The 16,708-nt window shown below is 36.3% G+C and overlaps 3 protein-coding genes and 1 long non-coding RNA gene across 4 annotated transcripts; 3 read left to right on the top strand and 1 right to left on the bottom strand.

The window, feature by feature from the left end:
- Positions 1–223: 223 nt before the first annotated feature.
- On the bottom strand, positions 224–4,486 carry LOC144449416 (uncharacterized). Its single transcript, XM_078139946.1, has 7 exons — positions 4,442–4,486; positions 4,003–4,081; positions 3,533–3,601; positions 3,246–3,374; positions 2,589–2,796; positions 2,049–2,169; positions 224–1,172 (listed from the first exon to the last, which is right to left on the bottom strand). Exons 1-7 carry the CDS (start codon positions 4,471–4,473, stop codon positions 359–361), a joined length of 1,452 nt encoding a protein of 483 aa, XP_077996072.1. The 5' UTR covers positions 4,474–4,486; the 3' UTR covers positions 224–358.
- Positions 4,487–4,532: 46 nt separating this feature from the next.
- On the top strand, positions 4,533–6,956 carry LOC144449444 (uncharacterized). The gene is made up of 3 exons (XR_013482166.1): positions 4,533–4,669; positions 4,939–5,094; positions 5,735–6,956. It is a non-coding gene; the product is annotated as an uncharacterized LOC144449444 (long non-coding RNA).
- A 1,171-nt stretch (positions 6,957–8,127) lies between these two features.
- On the top strand, positions 8,128–8,571 carry LOC144449349 (sulfotransferase 2A8-like). The gene has a single exon (XM_078139875.1). The coding sequence runs from the start codon at positions 8,128–8,130 to the stop codon at positions 8,569–8,571; it is 444 nt and encodes a 147-aa protein (XP_077996001.1).
- Positions 8,572–11,133: 2,562 nt separating this feature from the next.
- On the top strand, positions 11,134–14,616 carry LOC144448965 (histone H4-like). The gene is made up of 2 exons (XM_078139355.1): positions 11,134–11,242; positions 14,399–14,616. The coding sequence occupies exons 1-2, from the start codon at positions 11,134–11,136 to the stop codon at positions 14,614–14,616; spliced, it is 327 nt and encodes a 108-aa protein (XP_077995481.1).
- The last annotated feature ends 2,092 nt before the right edge of the window (positions 14,617–16,708 follow it).

Below are 16,708 nucleotides of genomic sequence, written 5' to 3'. Positions count from 1 at the left end.
TTACACTATCTAGATCACATGGTGTTTGCATCCATACAACAAAGGCATCACTACCACTCACTTGAATAATCTACTATAGTTTTACCTTGTGTCTCGCTTAGTTTGTGTACAGTATGTTTCCATAGTAATGACATTCATCTGAGTAAAGGAAGATCACAAAATAGATGATTTTTTTGATGTTTATAAGATGATTTATATCAATAAAGTACAATCTGTACTCACTTTATAGGCACAACGTCACAGATTGTGTGATTTTTTACAATGACCATACTGTTAAAATATAGCCACAAAATCCAAAACTTTCATAAACATATAAATTATTTAAAAGTTCATTGCTCTGTTTCCTGCATAGTTCAGTTCAGTCTTCTTCGGGTTCAACAACACTAACTCTTGATGTTGATTTGGCAGCTTTCCTAGCCAAATATCTCTCTTTAGCTGATGACACAGATTCTCCAATATTACGTCTAGCGTATTTACTGACCGATTGTGTCTGCTCTTCACCCTGTCTCTTACTGTCTGTATCCTGTTTTTTACTTGAGTCTCTTTCAGTGTTCTGTATTTCCGTGACATCATCAATATCTTCAGGTTCTTTGCTCTCGGTCTCCTCACGCCGTTCCTTCTTGTGTTGTCTTTCTTCAAAATCTTCTTTTTCATTATGTTTGCCTTCTTGGTACTTGTCCTTCTCTCTGTTGGCTCTGTGTCTGTCCCTTTCTCTTTCCCTATCTCTGTCTCTGTGTTTCTCCTTATGTCTGTGTCTATCACTGTCCTTGTGTCTGTCCCCATATGTGTCATTTCTGTCTCTATCTCTGTGGCCGTGTCTACCCCTATCTGTGTCTCTATCTCTGTGGCCGTGTCTACCCCTATCTGTGTCTCTATCTCTGTGGCTGTGTCTACCCCTATCTGTGTCTCTATCTCTTTCCCTGTATCTGTCTCTATCTTTTTCTCTATGCCTATCTCTGTCTCTCCCTCTATCTCTATCCCTATGTCTGTGATGTTTGTCAATTTCTTCGTCATCACTTTTATGTCTTGATTTGTTTCCATGGTAACCATGGCTTCTATCATTGTCCTCGTCACTACTGATTTCTCCTTTATCATCACTGTTATCATCACTGTTATCATCATCATCATCATCATCGTTATCATCATCCTTATCCTCTTCTTTCTTGGATTGTCTAGAAATAAAACAATTATGCATTTTTTATTAGCAATATTTTATAATAACATAAGAATGTCTGTTCATAACATCAAATCAAAATTTCAACTCAGACTCAAAAAAATTGTTTTGGAAGAGAATCCAAATTTTTTGTTGTCTACATCAGCACATCAGGGTTGTTTTACAAAAACACTTCGACTAAAATAAAAAAAAATACAGGTGTTAAAAGTGGCTAACTATGTCAAGTAAACTTCTGAATACTTTAAAGAGAATTTTATGATGTGTACCAGTTTTAAACTAGGTGTGTCATGTCTGTCTGTCTGTCTGTCTCTGTCTGTCTGTCTGTCTGTCTGTCTGTCTGTCTGTCTGTATGTATGTATGTATGAATGTATGTATGTATGTATGTATGTATGTATGTATGTATGTATGTATGTATGTATGTATGTATGTATGTATGTATGTATGTATGTATGTATGTATGTATGTATGTATGTATGTATGTATGTATGTATGTATGTATGTATGTATGTATGTATGTATGTATGTATGTATGTATGTATGTATGTACCTCTATTTACACAACATTTTAAGACAAAAGAACATTCACCATTTAGGTTTATTCAGCTGGATGATTTTCATGAGCCCTGTATGCATACACTAACTTATTGTCAGCTGCCATATCTGAATAACTTTATACCAAATTGTAAAAAAAAGCCTCCAACTTTTGTGTTTCTAATCGCCACAATACTAGTACTTCTTCCGAGAACAAAGATATACATTTTGATTGGTGTGGCTTCCAAGGAAAGCTAAGATATTGAAGAGATTTGGATTGAATGGGCATTCTTTTTGCCTCATGGTTGAAAAGGAGCTATTGAGCATTGAAAGTGGAACTTACCTTTCCGCTACAACATCTTTGTCACTATCTTCACTTTTGACCTTTTCATCTCCAACAGTCTGGTTGAGTAAATGTCTGTAAAAACCACTCAAATCTTTCTGCTTGGTCACATCAAGTTTAGCTGAAAGATAATAAAAGCAAACCAAATCTCATTTATTTCATACCAAATATGTTCACAGACCTTGCTGCAGAAAAGATTTCTCAAAATTGTGAGATATGTATTATCCCTTCAAATAATTTCCGAACATATTTAGCCATCTCTGGATAGTGATTTTAAGAACACCTTTATGACTTTGGAACATATTAGATCTTTTCAAATCACTGTATGGACTATAGTGATGTCCATGTCTGTGCATGTGTGTGTGCATGCATTCATCTTTCCACCCATGGACAGCCATATCTCGGACACCCACAATTCAATTTCAAGCAAACATTGCACAAATGTCAGGCACTATGACTATAGGATACATAAGCACATCACTGTGTGAGTGGGACCAGAAAATAATCAAATACGTCCATGTACACAAATGTGCTTTAAACCTTCTAATTCAGCCTGTCTTCTCTCTTTCTCCTCTTCTTCAGCAGCTTCTTCTAATTTCTTCCTGTAAGCCGAGGTGACAAACTCTTCCTTGTCAGCATACTCGTCTCCCTCTTCCTCCCTTTCTTTCTGTATTTTACGTTCCATAACTCTGTCTTGTTCTTTCTTTCTTCTTTCTGCTGCCTTCATTAGATTTTTGATGTACTTAGGCTGTAAAACAGAATGACAATGATGCAAGCTGGGTCAGTCTGTCATTTTCCAAGTAGAAGGAGAAGTTTGCAAATTGAAGGGGCAAATGAAACCAATAGGGAACTTGCAATCCAGACTGAGCATGCTCAGACGCAAAGGACTCTGGGATTATCTGTGGTTATTGTAATACCTAATCAGGAGTTATCGATAAAATAAACCTACCACAATTGGGGTGATAAAATAACACATTGGTAACATATTCAACTTTGAAATATTGTAAAGAAGTCCTACTGCACATGACATGTGTTCAGCCATGTTGGTAATTTCCTTCAAAGGTTTATGGGAGAACATCTGGTGATGACATCATACTATTTACGGTTTTCCACAGTCTCTGTCTTGACACACTTTGTATATTTCTTTTTATTAATACTGACTTGACAAGCCTTGGTTGCTAAAACATCAAGCTATACCTTTTTGTCGTCTTTGCCTTTGGTGATAATGCTTTGTTCTTTTTTCCTTTGGTTCATATCATCATAGATACTGTCATATTCATAAACTGTAGGATCTTCCTCAAGAGCTTTCTGCATCTCTAATTGTGTCTGAAATAGAAGATTAGTTAATACTACAAAGATCAGAAAAAAACTAAATATTGCTAGGTAACAAAAATCACATCACTAATAACAGTTGTAATACGTAACAGAAATAACACCTTGTTTATCAACTATGTTCTCAAGGATTCACATGTACTGAAACCTACCTGTTTCTTGAGTTGATTCTTCTTTGCTACCTGTTGTAGGGATGCATTGATTTGAGCACTGGGTGCTTCCTGTACAAAATACAATATTACAGAGTACATTAATTTGATGTGTTATTTTCATGACAAATGTGACATTCTTTTATAGCATGGACAGGTGCCTGTCTCCAGCACGTCTTGCTAATGACAGACGTGACCTCTGTCAGCAGACTTGGCCTTTAAATTTTGTGTTTCAAGTTTACAAGTAGTGTGTCTTGCTAATGACAGACGTGACCTCTGTCAGCAGACTTGGCCTTTAAATTTTGTGTTTCAAGTTTACAAGTAGTGTGTCACACGTAAAATGTGAAGATTTAGAGTTTATTTTCTTTCCTTTTTTGGGGTCACCACCCCTCATCTTATCTTATACTGATCCTGGGACCAGTGAAGTATGCACAAGATACAGACGATTGGATATTTCCATTGTTTCGACATACCTCGTCACTTGAATCATCTCCAAAGATGGATGGTTTTTTGACCAGTGTTGTTCTTTTGGTAGACTTGATGAGTCCATATCTACACAGGCAAAGCAAAATAAACAAAACAAAATAAATGCGTTTTTCAAGTGAGAAACCTTCTTGAATGTTGAGATCATGCTTACTCAATCAATCGAAACCAAGATACAAATATCAAATCTAGTGCTGTTCGTATGCTTGCCAGCTATAGATTTGAAGCTCAAGCAAATACAAATGTATTGCAAGCTCGCCCTCAACGGTGGACGAGAGAAATCGAAGCCGAAAACGCGAAAACGGAGATATAGTGAGGATTTTAACCCTGGTTGGACGGCTGACTGATCACATACTTCTAACATTATATTCATGTCTTTACGATACACCAGCTCCTGAAGGACAAGTACAGAAATAAACACACACTTACTGTTTTCCGTGAGTACCACTGATCGTCGCCATTTTGGACGTTCTAATGACGTTTGACCCGGAAGTAACAAGTCAACTTCCGCTTGTGAAAAGAGCTGGCGATGTGACTCATAGAGTCATATTGTGAGGAACAAATCACCGAAATTCAAGGATTTTGTGAATTGTAACTCCCTGCAGTGATGTGTCTAGTATAGAAATAGTTTTCAGGGACTTAAATCAGCGTTATCAGGTAAATTCAAGTAATTTACATATTATAAAAGTCAAAATTAAGTCCAGACTGGCCACGGCCGTACTCCATTACTAATACTATCTCCAGACTGGAGACTTAGTCAAACTTTACACAAGATGAAAAGGGGACGAGTTGAAATTGGGATAGTCCTGCTTGCAGACGGTGCACGAGTCTAGATTATTGACAGGAGAAGGAAGAGACGACTTACTCCATATGCAAGCAGGATTAAAATTGGTCCATAATATTAATAAAGTCTTCTTTCATTTCAGAAGGTGTTCAAGAAAAACTTGAAGGCATGGAAATGTGTACCACTGCCAGAATATTGTTGATATTATTTATGATATTGTTTAGTGTTGTATTTGGTGATGATATCTCTGGTGGTGAAGGAAAGAGTACAATAAATATTCTGAAAAAACAACGCTTAGGTAAATAATTCAAATTTGAACATTAACTTCTTCATTTTGCCAACCTCTATCTTTTAACAGTTGTATTAATGTTGTTTTTCCAGTAGATTTATTTCTATGTCTAACTAAGCTTCAATAATTGTAGTGTTTTTTGTGATTTTGAGGGTTTTTTCTTCTGTTTTGTGCTTTTTTTTCATTCAGATGTACAACTTGAAGCAAACACTACAATATTCCTGTATATAAACTTTAACTTAATAAATTAAAGGAAGTGATTCAGATCTGAATTGCAAAGTTGGGAGGATTTTTCTGCAAAATTACACCTTACTTGCCAAAAAATTAGATATTTCCTAACTCCAACATTAATTATGGAGCATTCAAGACCAAGAATATTCAGACGTACCCCAATCCTGTCTAAATCGGGAAAAAAGTAGCAACGCAGCATTTTGAAATGGGTAGTACGCTGACGTTTTCAGTGTGATCTCGTCTGTTTACAGGAATTGTAGCATTTGCTTCCAGTTAAACATTGGAACGAAAAAACAACAACACAAAACATAAGACAAAACACTCAAAATCACAACAGACACTACAATTATTGCAGCTAATAAATTCTATATTCCATTTCAATCAAGCCATCATGATGTAAAAATATGTTTTATTTCAGGTTTGACTGTGAGTGTATTTTCAGTTTTATTACTGGTGTTTGTTGGCCTTGCCATCTTTATCTACAAACCAAGACATAGCCATACAACTAGTAGTACAAGATATCAAGTGTTGGTTACAGAATGATATGATGTCTGGCAGACACTTATGAATTTTATATGGCGGTCACTCACTCATTCACTAGTTTAGTGTTGTGAGACGATACCAGTATGTATGTGATGCCAATAGCCATAACTGATTCCATGGTAACACCTAATGGAGTAACACAACCAGGAGCCATTGAATTATATAATTCCTTTGAATGTCAGCTTCAGTAACTGATTCCATAGTTACGAACAATGGAGCAACCAGGAGCCCTTAAATTTCACCAATACTTTTGACTTCGGTCGCAGTAATTGACTCCATGGTTTTGCACATAGAGCCACCAGGAACCATTGAATTTTACCAATACTTTTGATTTCAGTGGCAGTAACTGATTCTATGGTTACACCTAATGTATAATGTAACCAGGAGTATTGAATTTGACCAAATACTTTTGAGGTCACTGGCAGCAACTGATTCCATGGTTACACCTAGTCATAACGAGGAGCCATTAAATTTTACCAATATTTTGTACAAACAGATTGACAATCAAAAATAAAGCTTATGCACGTTTCTTGCTAATATCAGATGTAGATAATTTTTCAAGGAAATCAATTAAATTGTCTTCTCACTGGATCTGTGACTCTGCTGTATATGTTCTCTCTCCAGCTTGTCCTAATAGCAATTTCAATCTCTTTTTTTCAGCCAAAAAACCCCCAAGGACTGTTATTAGATCTATAGAAAATCTTTTATGTATAGACTTACCTAATGTTAACATTACATACTTTCTGCAAGTGCTCTTATTGGAATCAGTAAATGGAGGGTCAGAGTATATTGTTGTGTCAGTAATGGTTGTATATGTTATACAGTTGTATAGCAATTGTATACAATTGTATAGCACATACGACTACCGCACTGACGTGACGATGTATGATACTGCTGTATCTGTTCTATACATCATACTGTATCTTCCATAGACCCTTCACTAAAGTTGGTGTAGGGTCTATGATCTTTCTTATGCTATAGTGTACAAATATACATTACCACTGTATTTGTGCATGTAAATCTTATTTTCACGAAAGTGATGGAGCAACTTACAGATATGTGATAGCTTCTATAAGGCAGCACATGTAAATGGAAAATAAAGATGTCAAATTTATCCTATCCTAAATGACATTGTGGCTTTAATTATGAAAATTGTCTTTTCACTGAAATTTTTGTACAGTATTCGAAAATACAGACTCAGGTTTGATGGTGGTAAATATCACTGAAGTAATCCAGTCTACCACCCAACATTGATAACTGAACAGTGTTTCAGAACAATGTTGTCAGTGTTTTCATAGTGTATTATTACACCTCAATGTTCTTACACACGCTGTCGCCTTCGGCTTGGGCATCATCAAAATTTTCGTAAAGAGTGCCAACCCTAGGGCAGGCACTAAATTGTGATATTGCCCTCGCTGACGTGTTATTATTCAATTATCCCGGGATCTTATAAAGTATTTGCAAGGCAGTCAAGCAGTCCACAATGAGTCACAATCACAAAATACTCATGTGAATATTATATATGGGGGGGGGGGGGCATCAAGTTTTAGAATTAAGTGATGGGGGGGGGGGGTCAGCTTGGTTTTGGTTTTACAGATGAGGGGGGGGGGATCAGTGATTTTTGTCGGACCGATTTAAGAATCCGCTTCCGCCCCCCGCCTGGAAAAACTGGCTGGTCCCTTATGGACGAGAGTCACAGTCTGGCCGCGAGACTAGCCTTGGACTAGCGTAACCTATATGTACCCACACAAGTTTGACCCACCAACTAGAAAAAAACCATGGCAACACATTACTCTGAGGGGCAACAAAACATTGCCGAATCCACACTGTATAAATTCCAATATCAAGGTGTGTATCTTCCATTCTACACTGACGAGCACAAACTCAAGTCTGGTGTACTTGCCAAATTTCCATGGCATGAGTCTGATGTGGCTGTTGTAGGCTACCAGAAATCGGGTACAACGTGGCTACTAAATGCCTTACAACATATCCAGACCTTTAACATGATGAGTTATGGTGACAGTACAGAAGCAATTTATCTTGACTGGATGATAGCTGATCCAGCCACTTTACCTGGTGCATATAGGAAATCGGCAACTAAACTCGCAAGCCGGGGAATTTAACTGTAAATCACCTAGATTGATCCGGTCTCATTTGCCACTACATTTGTTTCCATGGGAACAGACGAGCAAGCAGAATGTAAAGCTCATCTACCTTACCAGGAATCCAAAAGACGTCTGTGTGTCTTCATACCATCACTTTAAGAAAATGTATCATGGAAAGGGATCAGTTGATTGGAAAGGAACACTTAATGAATTTATGAACGGACGGACGATCTACGGGCCATGGCTACAACATATCATTGGATGGAAGAAAGTTGGTATTGAAGACAACGTCTTGCATTTATCGTATGAAAACATGCAAGAATGTTTCAGAGATGCGGTTCGTAAGTTGGGAACATTCCTGCAAGTCAATTTGTCTGATGAAGAGATTGATAAGATTGAGAAGTTTTGCGCTGTAGATAAAATGAGAAAGTCTATCCACAAGAATCTTATATTAGATGATGCTGTTTTCAAAGGGGAAGCACACGAATTTATTAGGAAGGGAATTGTTGGTGATTGGAAGAATCATTTCCTAGTTGCTCAGAATGAAGTATTCGACAAAGAAATAGTTGCAAAACTTGAAGAAGAAGGTATATTCATGAAATATTAAATACCGTAACGTTGTATTATGCAGTGGCCTAATGATGTTTAGTCTCGTTGCCAGAGTCGTGACTATCGTCCCTAATCTTTTTATATATGCCGAGCGGGTTAAAGGCCCAGATGCAACTCATGAAGCAACGAGGCTAGCAACTAGACGGAGCGCGTACGTACACGAACACGAAGCAACTAGTTGCATGAGACATGTGAGAAGTCGCAAGAGCTAACTGTTAACTAACTATTATAAAGAGCACATGCGTAGATATATAAAAAGTTACAGGTCATAGAGGGCAAGTCTTCAAGTTCAAGCGGCAGGAACTTGGCAGAAATGCTACAAAATTTCTAATATTTTCGAATAAAATGACTGAAAACTTGTGAAAACTATATTCAATTCGAAGTTCGTTTATGGCCATGTTGGGTCTTTCCGACGTCGCTACTTGCATTCAAGTTTTATATGATATTCAGCAGCGGAGATCAAGCATTCATAGACGTTGTATACTACTATTGATAAGTGGCAATCGTGGTGATAAATCGAAATTATATCAAAATAACTTGCTGAAATAGAATATTTATACTAAAAACATGGCGGCCATAACAATGATTGAGCGTCATTTGACACGCAGGTATAGGTATAAGGCAAAGGTTATTAGGGAGTGTCCAGATTTTACTTCCAAGGGTACCCCGAATTTCCTCTTTTCATTATGTATTTTTTTCATGCCCCCCCCCCCCCCTACAAAAGCTTGGGAAAAATTGATGCCCCCCCCCCTGCAAGGTCTTGATTTTTTTCCATGCCCCCCCCCCAATAGACTTACACACATACACACACTATACATACACAATGTACATATGTATGTATGTATGTATGTATGTATGTATGTATGTATGTATGTATGTATGTATGTATGTATGTATGTATGTATGCCTGCCTGCCTGCCTGCCTGCCTGCCTGCCTGCCTGCCTGCCTGTCTGTCTGTCTGTCTGTCTGTCTGTATACAATTACAACACACACATACACACACACACACAGCTTCGGTGCCATGCCTATAGCCGTTGAACCTCTAAACCTTTGTTCAGTTGTGCTTTGAAAAAAATAAATACTTATAAATAACTTATAAAGTATATTTATATATAAAGTCGATTTATGTTGCATTATATAATAGTCCATAGCTAGGGGTATGTAATATTTCATGGATTATTGTTTTCCAGGTCTACAGACTAAATATAACAACCTTTTGACTATGTATTCCTACCTGTAAGGAGAAAAGGGAAAAAAATATTTCTACTAGTATAGTATAGTATAGAGATTGATACATTTGTAGCAGCACAATTCGTACGATATTTTCTTAAGCAAACGGCAATCTAAGCAATAATACGTGCCCCTGTGCGATAGTCACGAGTCTGGCAGCGAGACTACATGATTTTATGACCATCTATCTAACTGTAGGATTAGAGAAAAATTGTCCAGAAGCTTCCACTGACAAGTCTAGCTTATTACCCATATACTATATGAAATAGATCAAGACATGTGCAATAGGGAACTTGCAATCCATACTGAGCATGCTCAGACGCAAAGGACTATGGGATTATCTGTGGTTATCGCAATACCTAATCTGGAGCTACTGATAAAATTAACCTCCCACAATTGTCAGGGTAACTATGAATTGATTATTTGTGGTTACAAACAATGTATCAACATTGTTTACAATACTAATTGATTAGGATTTATTATCACTTTTCCCATTATGCAACATTCAACATGGCAGGTTTGCAAGTTCCCTATTCCACATTAATGTGGCATTTTACGTAGACTTTTCTTTAAACACTTGATAACATACACTGTCATATTATACAAAAAAAATATCTCATCATGTCAAATTAACAGAAAGCCGGAGTTCAGACATACAGCGGGTTTTGCCAAACTCCTGAAACACCTTAGTCTTACTGCTCACTAGACGTTCGGGCTTTCTTTCGATACTATAACTATAAGCGAACGAAGTTCGCATGTGAGGGCCTGCCTGAATGTTCCATCCTCGATAGCGTTGTTCGGCTGTGTGTCGTATTTTATCGGAAGAACATCCGAGGGCTAGCTGATAGACTAGAAACACCTAGGCCTAGTTAAATATGTATATTTTATTGCAATAGTTCACATAAGGTGGTAATAGATAAGACAATAGATAAGGTACTGCCTTGTAATTGCATATAAATATATGAATACAATGTGATGTGGTAGCATGTAAACTTGTTTATCATTACATGGATACTCAATCAATTAAATAGGACTTGCCTGTGTAGAACAAAGTGTTTTTCGTTCTATTGATAGTTTCGTATGTTTGGTATGCATGTCCTCGTGAGATTAATTTAAGTGCTTGAGCATCGACAAAAAATAGGATCATACTACCCTTTAATTTATGCAATAATGACCAATCACATGTCTAGTCGGAAATGCAAATGATTCAATATTGTCCAATCATAATTACACATTCACATAATAATTTACACTTACGTTCGCAATAGCTGTATAAAGTTTTGTATCTGTTGGCACATTAAGTCATACAGATTCATTGAAATTACAAATATGTCTGGACGTGGTAAAGGAGGTAAAGGTCTAGGAAAAGGAGGCGCCAAGCGTCATCGTAAAGTTCTACGTGACAATATCCAGGGTATCACCAAGCCTGCCATCCGTCGTCTTGTATGGAAAGCCACAACTGACTTAAGTGTGCAATTACTATTATTGTATGTGCAAATACTATGTTATTATGTGCATTCAATAGTTTATTATGTGCTTACCTTAAATTATTATGTGCATACTGTATTATTCTATGTACAGTTACTATTACTATATGTGCAAACACTATGTTATTATGTGCATTAAATAGTTTATTATGTACAGTTACTATTATTGTATGTGCAAACACTATGTTAGTATGTGCATTTAATAGTTTATTATGTACAGTTACTATTATTGTATGTGCAAACACTATGTTAGTATGTGCATTTAATAGTTTATTATGTACAGTTATTATTATTGTATGTGCAAACACTATGTTATTATGTGCATTGAATAGTTTATGTACAGTTAGTGTTATTGTATGTGCAAACACTATGTTATTATGTGCATTAAATAGTTTATTATGTGCAAATCTTAAGTTATTATGTGCATACTGTATTATTATATGTACAGTTACTATTATTATATGCGCTAACACTATGTTATTATGTGCAAATCTTAAGTTATTATGTGCATACTGTATTATTATATGTACAGTTACTATTATTATATGTGCTAACACTATGTTATTATGTGCATTAAATAGTTTATTATGTGCAAATCTTAAGTTATTATGTGCATACTGTATTATTATATGTACAGTTACTATTATTATATGCGCTAACACTATGTTATTATGTGCATTAAATATTTTATTATGTGCAAATCTTAAGTTATTATGTGCATACTGTATTATTATATGTACAGTTACTATTATTATATGCGCTAACACTATGTTATTATGTGCAAATCTTAAGTTATTATGTGCATACTGTATTATTATATGTACAGTTACTATTATTATATGCGCTAACACTATGTTATTATGTGCAAATCTTAAGTTATTATGTGCATACTGTATTATTATATGTACAGTTACTATTATTATATGCGGTAACACTACGTCGTTATGTGCATACAGTAGTTTATTAAGGGCTTTCGTTAAGATCCCCCGCTAGAGGGCACACTTTCTCGCCGATTCAAACACGCACGCGCAGACTCGAGTTGCTGTTGTGTTATCCTTTTGTGAGCACGTCCCGTCGTCGTCTAGTCTGTCATGGAGTCCCACGTCTGTTCTGTCAGATTTAGGTCTGTCAGCTTTCACAGCACGTTTCTTGACAGAGGGAGTCACTTTCTCTCATGTGCTCGACATGACTGAGGAAAATTTAATAAGTTTTGGTGTCAGAAGATTGGGTATGACCGACTTGATTTAAGAAGTCGGTGCCGGGAAGCTTTGGGGCGGGCCGGGCCTGGGAGCTGACAGGGGGTCCAACTCGTGCGGCAACTAGATCGCCTCGTGACGTCTAGATCGAGATCTACCGTAACTAAGGGGAGAACCGTTTGATTTCTGGGGGGGGGGGGGTATGGAGGAAGTAGGTATGGGAGCAAATTTTTTTCCCAGTCAGAGTGACAGCAATTTTTTTTTCTACTGTCAGTCCTGCATCAATTTTTTTTTCAAATGGAGTAGCAGTGCAATTTTTTTTTTAATTAATCATTAAGTTTGAATGCGTTGTTCATACTTATACCACGTCACAATGGTTCACAACTGTACCTCTAAATAACTTGTTCTGTGCAAGTAGAAGAATTAGCAGTTAGTATGAAAGACGTCTGTCTACGTTAAATTACAACTTTAAATTATAGAACAGTTCCAAAATCAACTCTGATCAGTACTAAACTTGCTTTTCTTTGAATCAGTCAATTCCTGTAAGTTCTCAGGGAAGATATTATTTTTTGTATTTCGTTATATTTGTTGTTCCTCAATTTTCATTCTCAACTTGAGAAAGATTTATTTGTACATCTTTATAAGAGATTTATATTGAAAGAAAAACACTAGATTTTAACACTAGTCTATTGACTCCTGTCTTGTTTTTTAAATTGTCTTAATTTACAGAAACCAAATAGTCCCCTTCAGATATTGACTGTGTCATTGAGATATTGCAACAAAAATCCTGAAATATGTTTTCTTGGGTCAGAAAAGGAAAGGAAAACTTATTAAATTTTCCTCAGTCATGTCGAGCACATGAGAGAAAGTGACTCCCTTTGTCAAGAAACGTGCTGTGAAAGCTGACAGACCTAAATCTGACAGAACAGACGTGGGACTCCATGACAGACGACGACGGGACGTGCTCACAAAAGGATAACACAACAGCAACTCGAGTCTGCGCGTGCGTGATTGAATCGGCGAGAAAGTGTGCCCTCTAGCGGGGGATCTTAACGAAAGCCCTTAATAAACTACTGTATGCACATAACGACGTAGTGTTACCGCATATAATAATAGTAACTGTACATATAATAATACAGTATGCACATAATAACTTAAGATTTGCACATAATAACATAGTGTTAGCGCATATAATAATAGTAACTGTACATATAATAATACAGTATGCACATAATAACTTAAGATTTGCACATAATAAAATATTTAATGCACATAATAACATAGTGTTAGCGCATATAATAATAGTAACTGTACATATAATAATACAGTATGCACATAATAAAATATTTAATGCACATAATAACATAGTGTTAGCGCATATAATAATAGTAACTGTACATATAATAATACAGTATGCACATAATAAACTATTAAATGCACATAATAACATAGTGTTAGCGCATATAATAATAGTAACTGTACATATAATAATACAGTATGCACATAATAACTTAAGATTTGCACATAATAAAATATTTAATGCACATAATAACATAGTGTTAGCGCATATAATAATAGTAACTGTACATAGAATAATACAGTATGCACATAATAACTTAATATTTGCACATAATAAAATATTTAATGCACATAATAACAGTGTTAGCGCATATAATAATAGTAACTGTACATATAATAATACAGTATGCACATAATAACTTAAGATTTGCACATAATAAAATATTTAATGCACATAATAACATAGTGTTAGCGCATATAATAATAGTAACTGTACATAGAATAATACAGTATGCACATAATAACTTAAGATTTGCACATAATAAAATATTTAATGCACATAATAACATAGTATTTGCTCATACAATAATAGTAATTGCACACTTAAGTCAGCTGTGGCTTTCCATAGTCTTGCCCGCCGTGGTGGTGTCAAGCGTATTTCTGGTCTCATCTACGAAGAAACTCGTGGTGTACTGAAAGTGTTCTTGGAGAATGTCATCCGTGATGCCGTCACATACACAGAGCACGCCAAGAGAAAGACCGTCACCGCCATGGATGTCGTCTATGCTTTGAAACGCCAAGGCCGTACTCTGTACGGATTTGGTGGTTAGGTTTCACACCACTAATCCCATACCAAAACGGCCCTTTTCAGGGCCACCACATCCTCCATAAAGAGAACTACCAAACCTACTTTGCTTCTTAACAATACAAATGAATGAATGTCTTACTACAAATGAATGAATACTTTGTGTGGACCCCTTTCACAACAATACAAGTGAATGAATACTTTGAACCCTTTCAATTCACAATACAAAAATGAATGAATGTCATGCCAACGCGTGGGGCCGGGTTGACTTTCAATGGTAGTGTATTGCGTGCAAAAGGGTGTGTGCTGGTTAGTCTGGCTGCCAAACTAGTCACTTGGGTCCATAAATCTTTGTATGCCAAACGGCGCTTAGGGGTTGACCATTTGATATACTGGGGGGGGGGAGGCCTGGAAGATTTCGGGAAAAGAAAAAATGCCAAATGAAGTTGCTTGAAAAAAAAAAGATGCACCACTGCTGCAAGAAAAATAAATGTCTTGGCAGGGAAATGATGCATAGGTTCGAGTATACTGTTCAACCTGTTCGTACCTCTCCAACCAGGACACTGACTTGTCAAATCATGACAAACATATGTCAGGGACCAGTTTCGTTAGCCTGTGGTATATATATATATATATATATATATATATATATATATATATTTCTCTTCTGTTTCTTTCATATATCCGATTTAATCGTTTAAATATTACTTCATGTTAGGGTTCAAATATACATTATACATATAATACATGTATTACCTTAGACTGTCGACATTCGCTCGCGCCTTTTTTTCCTATGTCTTATCTTTGGCCCTCGATATCAGTATGCGATTATAGTAGTATTGCGCCGGATCGGACCGCGGCAACGACTTAAATTTAGATAAGACGTAGGGAAAAAAGGCGCAAGCGACTGTCGACAGTCAGTATTACCTAGCTACCACACTAAATGTTTGGCTGTTTCACAATCAGTGCTTCACTTATCTTGCACTTTGGGGCAAAAGTGAACTTTAAGGTTTTGTTATCGTAATCATCATACTATTAGATAGTTTATAAAAGAACTTAATCTAAATTGTTCTTGTCTCTTCAGTATGAATTTGTCAGAAGGGATGAATATACTTCCTGTGGCATAAAAACTGTCAATGATGTTTATTTACATGTATGAAATATGTTGTTTTCTAGATAAAATCTGTGTGTGATAGAACAGCATCTTTTTACTTTCTGTATTACCCTGTGCGAAAACCAAACAGAAAATTGTGGCAACAAAAGTAGATGTTCAACATTGACGTAAAAAAATCCGGATACCTCAAAGAAGCAAAGAAAAAAAAAGTTGCCAGCATAGGCGAAGGAGAAAAAAAATAATTCTCAGGCAAGCAGGTGGGAAAAAAATAATGATTCCGCCAATCTTCCAAGGCCCCCCCCCCCAGGATATGTTAATATTTATTTTGATATGATATGATATAATATCTAAATCTTGAAATCTTACAAATGTGCCTCTTATATGTATTACATCTTCGAACACAATCTAATCATAACATTGACAAGTAAAGCTACACGCAAGTTGTTTATTCTGTAGCAGTTTGCACGCAGTGGCAGTGCACAGCTAGTTCTGTAGGATGAATTGGTGAACATATCAGGGTTGTAAGCTTATATATGTGGATATATATAGCTTGCAGAAATATGCATCTAATAGTGATCACGATATTGAAAACGCACGTTTTATTTTATTTTACTTTGTGTGTGGGGTGGGGAGGTGTTTAAATCAAAGTATATCATCAGTGCATGCCCGAATTTGAAGTACATACATTGGAATTTAATAAATAGTTCAGAAATTAGATATGATATCAGAATGGCTAAAATTGTGAATTCATAGGATTGAAATTTGATGAATAAGGTCTGGAAATGACATTTGATTTTCAGTATAATTGCATGATACCTCGAGCTCGATATTGAGAACACAATGTGTTGTTTTACAGATGGGGGGGGGGGGTTTCAGTGATTTTTTTTGTCAGCCAGATTTAAGAATCCGCTGCCCCCGGCTGGAGAAACTGACTGGTCCCTCATGGACGAGAGTCACGAATCTGGCCGCGAGACTATATCTAACCTTGGACTAGCGTGACTCT

Source organism: Glandiceps talaboti, chromosome 18 (genome assembly GCF_964340395.1).
Source record: "Glandiceps talaboti chromosome 18, keGlaTala1.1, whole genome shotgun sequence".
In the NCBI taxonomy this organism is placed as follows: Eukaryota; Metazoa; Hemichordata; class Enteropneusta; family Spengelidae; genus Glandiceps; species Glandiceps talaboti.
This window is presented reverse-complemented; position numbering and strand designations above follow the sequence as displayed.

What these genes read in the sequence shown, in the direction of transcription:
- LOC144449416 (XM_078139946.1), bottom strand. Translation starts at nt 4,473, where the DNA reads ATGGCGACGATCAGTGGTACTCACGGAAAACA. An exon ending in AGAATCAACTCAAGAAACAG is followed by an intron (nt 3,375 to 3,532) that starts GTAGGTTTCAGT and finishes CTTCTATTTCAG; the next exon opens with ACACAATTAGAGATGCAGAA. An exon ending in AAAGATGTTGTAGCGGAAAG is followed by an intron (nt 1,173 to 2,048) that starts GTAAGTTCCACT and finishes TTTTATTTCTAG; the next exon opens with ACAATCCAAGAAAGAAGAGG.
- LOC144449349 (XM_078139875.1), top strand. Translation starts at nt 8,128, where the DNA reads ATGTATCATGGAAAGGGATCAGTTGATTGGAAAGGAACACTTAATGAA.
- LOC144448965 (XM_078139355.1), top strand. Translation starts at nt 11,134, where the DNA reads ATGTCTGGACGTGGTAAAGGAGGTAAAGGTCTAGGAAAAGGAGGCGCC. An exon ending in CACCAAGCCTGCCATCCGTC is followed by an intron (nt 11,243 to 14,398) that starts GTCTTGTATGGA and finishes CACTTAAGTCAG; the next exon opens with CTGTGGCTTTCCATAGTCTT.